Source organism: Rhea americana, unplaced genomic scaffold (assembly GCF_003343005.1).
Source record: "Rhea americana isolate MKP2758 unplaced genomic scaffold, rheAme1 scaffold_40, whole genome shotgun sequence".
In the NCBI taxonomy this organism is placed as follows: domain Eukaryota; kingdom Metazoa; phylum Chordata; class Aves; order Rheiformes; family Rheidae; genus Rhea; species Rhea americana.
The window spans coordinates 1,628,124-1,631,620 of NW_028186535.1; the positions used below are offsets into that span (position 1 = coordinate 1,628,124).

Consider the following 3,497-nt stretch of genomic DNA (forward strand, 5'->3'; position numbering starts at 1 on the left):
TTTTAATATTAAGACAAAGCAATAAGAATATTCAGGTGCAACACAGTTTCAACCTCTTCTTTAGCAGTAAGGTTGGTGTCTTCACACTGTGCCCACACACTGCCAGGCAAATGTAAGTAACATACAATATGTATCTTAAATTTTCATTCAATTGATTGTTATTCCAAGGCTCAGTGCCTCTTTATGTATCCAGCTATTGTAGTTAAGTAGATCATAATAATCAAAAAAAAAAGTTAAATATATATCCACAGAAAGACTAAGTAGCAATTCTTCAGCATCTGCCTTGGTACCTAGAGGTATAGAATTCTCCATTGACACATACGAGACAAACGTGTTATTTAAAATACTTTGTTCTTTCTCCTTTATTTAGCCACAACACAAATACAAGAGCAGTCAAACCTAGTCCAGTGGAACTCACTAAAGAAACCTGTTCAGGTAAGATTCTTATGAAATCAACTAAAATATACACATATACACACATGCACACAAACACACGCACAGACACACGCACAGAGGAGAACGCAGCAGAGCCCTTATAAAATGAGGAGTGGCACTGAACTGCGCCTAAGAGTGAAATGCAATACAAAAGTCAATTGGTTAGATGTATTTGTTAAGCAATGTGGTTACACAGTGACCGGGTTCCCACTGTACCATTACATTGGCTATTTAAATATAAACATGATTTGTTTTAGGGGCAAATTTGAAGCTCAGAGAGGAAGTCTGGCTGCAGTTACCCAAGTGTATGGTGTGACAGAACTCCACTATAATTCAGGGCAGAATCTATGAAATGAATACATGTATTTTGGCTCTGACCAGAAAACTATGGCAGGTGACAATTTGTTTCCCAGCACATCCCCAACAACTAAACCCACTTCCAATGTAACTTGTAATTTGGCTTTTGCTCCCTCTCCCTTCTAGAGTTTGTTCATACTGCTCCTTTTGGTGGAAGAAATAGTGTAGTGATTCTGCGATGTGAACAGACATTCACTAGGGACTAGGATAAGACCACCGAATATACCAAACCACTGCAAAAGACACAGAAATGGGGCTTTTAGATAAAGCTGGTCAATCTGATTTGTCAACGCTTTGTTCAGAAATATAAGACTCAAATATAGTTCACAAAAATAATAATTCTTCATAGACCCTCTCAAGTCAAAATATTAACAAAAACCACAGCTTATTAATGCCAAAAGGAGTGGTTTTGGAAAAATTAATAACTAAGCTAAGCTGTTGCTAACAGCAGCAGGCAATTTACTCATTTCTTCATTAAAAGGCAGTCTGACGCACTGAGGCAAAACAGAACATTTGAAACAAACCGTTTACAAAAGTAATTTAAATGCTCCACATAGATCTAACACAAGTGTTAACATCCACTATTATAATTTTATTTTTGGACAACTTCAGCAACTATTTCTTTAAAAAAAACTGCTAATACAAAAAYGTAGAAAACAAAAACCCCAAAGAGACAGTTTTTAGACAAACTTTGTTAAGGTGAAACTGTACCTTTGTCCCAGTTCATTAAGAATTTCATTTTTAAGTGTGGCATAACCCAGCTCAGCTAGGTTTGTAGGTTTCCCCACCCTCACTAAACAGTTCATCCTTAGAAGGCTCCAATCTCAGTCCCCCACGGTCTGTACGGTTTGCCGAGGTTTGCTGACTGCGTTGGTGCAGACGGGCTCAGCACATTAGGGGTCAGCAGATGGAATGAGCCAAATGAAAAAGGGAATGCAGACAGGGATGCCATGGAGGAAAGAAGAGGAGGAGACAGTTTGGAAGTAGATGTGACCACAGGGAGCACTGGTCCAACACTGCCATTTGGGGGCACTCTGAGTGAGGAAGCTTCAGCATGTGGTGCAGCAATTCTGCTCTGGTGATGTGGTTCTGTGGAAGATGCTGTGGTACTGGTATTACCATGTGCATTTTGAGGCAGCAGCAACGGGTGAGATATATGAGAGTGATGTCCAAAGGCACTGCCCCAAGGAATGTGTCCAATGCCAGCATGCGCACTACTTGCTGCTTCCCGTTGAGAGGCATAATTATTGAGATGAGAGACAAGTCGAACTCGCAGAGGGTCAGAAGCATCCAGACCCTCAATAATACTAAGGTATCGGGCTACTTCAGCCAGGCACTCTCGAAACCCTARACTCCGATAGTCCATTGCCAAAGCATGAGCATCAAAATAACCTAAGAAAAAAAGAACAAAGAATGGAGTCTTAAGATACTGTTCCTAGTCATTATCTATATGTAGCCTCTCTGCTCCACCCTCCCTTATAAGCATATTTTGCTTGGATGCGGTCAGTTTTCCTAACCATAGATTAGATGCCAGGCTCCTTTTTCTCTTCTTTGTCTATCAAGATTTTCTATCTGTGCTGTGATGCTGCAAGTCCCAAGACTGCCATTTTTAAACAGAAATTGCACTCTATCACTGGAGGAAACCACTTTCATTCTTTCCCTGTCTCCCCCACACAGGCAAAACTACAGCACAGTGAAATTTATTAGTAACACATGCATAACTTATCAAAGGGCACATTCACAGGCAACTTTTTTTTTTCTAAAAGCACATTTCACCAATTCTCTTCACTACTCATTTTATCTTGTATTTTTTCTACTTTTTCTGTTCTAAATTTTCAAAGACTTATGGAAATAAACATTTATTAACAACAACRAAAACTTCTGAGTCTTCCTAGCCGCCAGAAACAAGTCACTTCACTCTCTTCATCATGAAGCAGAGAGAGCTGTAATCGTTCTCCCCTAGAATAACCTGGAGCCAACACTATAAATGTTTCAGGCTGTAAAACTTCTCTAGTAAGAGAAAGTCCTGAATTCCTCACAACAGATACCGCAGATTCCATTCACTTTCTCTAAAAATTCCCACRGCACACAGCACGCCTAACGGCAGGCAGCGCACTCGTGCAGCGACTGCCCTGTGGAGCTACCGACCCCACTATTGGACGTGAAACTTTACCTTTCCCTCCTGCGGTGTGCAGCATTTTCAGATGGTCAACAGTCATCTGCAGAATCTCAGCTTTTTCCAGCTTGGCTGACCCCTAGGAAGGGAGCAGGGGCAGCGGGAGATGTTTAACGGAGAAGTTTGGGGTGAGCCAGAGCGGAGGCATGGGGCAGTGACCCCGCGGGAGTCACCGGCACCTACCTGCTTCTCGAAGGCGCTGGGCACCAGCCTCCTCAGCTCGGACAGGCTGTTGTTGATGCGATCGCGGCGGCGCTTCTCGATGATCTAGGGCAGAAAGCGGTGGTGAGGGGGGCGAGCGGCGGGGGCTGGCGGCCCGCGGGTGGGCAGGCGCCCGCTCGCTCGTCGGTTCACTCACCCCTCGCCGCCTCTTCCTGGCCAAGATCTGCGAGGTGGTGGCGGGAGACACGGAGCCCGGCGCCGAGCTGAGGTTCCTGCGGGGAGCAGCGGGACACCCGTCACGGCGGACATCGCGCCGCCGACGCGGGGAGCGCGCCCGCCTGCCCGCCTGCCCGCCCGCCGCGCAGCC

The 3,497-nt window shown here is 44.6% G+C and overlaps 1 protein-coding gene across 1 annotated transcript in view; it reads right to left on the minus strand.

Moving 5' to 3' along the window:
• Positions 1-334: 334 nt before the first annotated feature.
• HEY1 (hes related family bHLH transcription factor with YRPW motif 1) overlaps positions 335-3,497 on the minus strand; it is a 5,823-nt gene continuing 2,660 nt past the window's right edge. The window contains exons 2-5 of the mRNA XM_085314297.1: positions 3,327-3,476; positions 3,152-3,235; positions 2,966-3,047; positions 335-2,184 (exon numbers count right to left, since the gene is read on the minus strand). Coding sequence (XP_085170423.1) covers positions 1,601-2,184; positions 2,966-3,047; positions 3,152-3,235; positions 3,327-3,476 — 900 coding nt within the window. The 3' untranslated portion in view covers positions 335-1,600. The remainder of the gene's footprint in view (positions 2,185-2,965; positions 3,048-3,151; positions 3,236-3,326; positions 3,477-3,497) is intronic.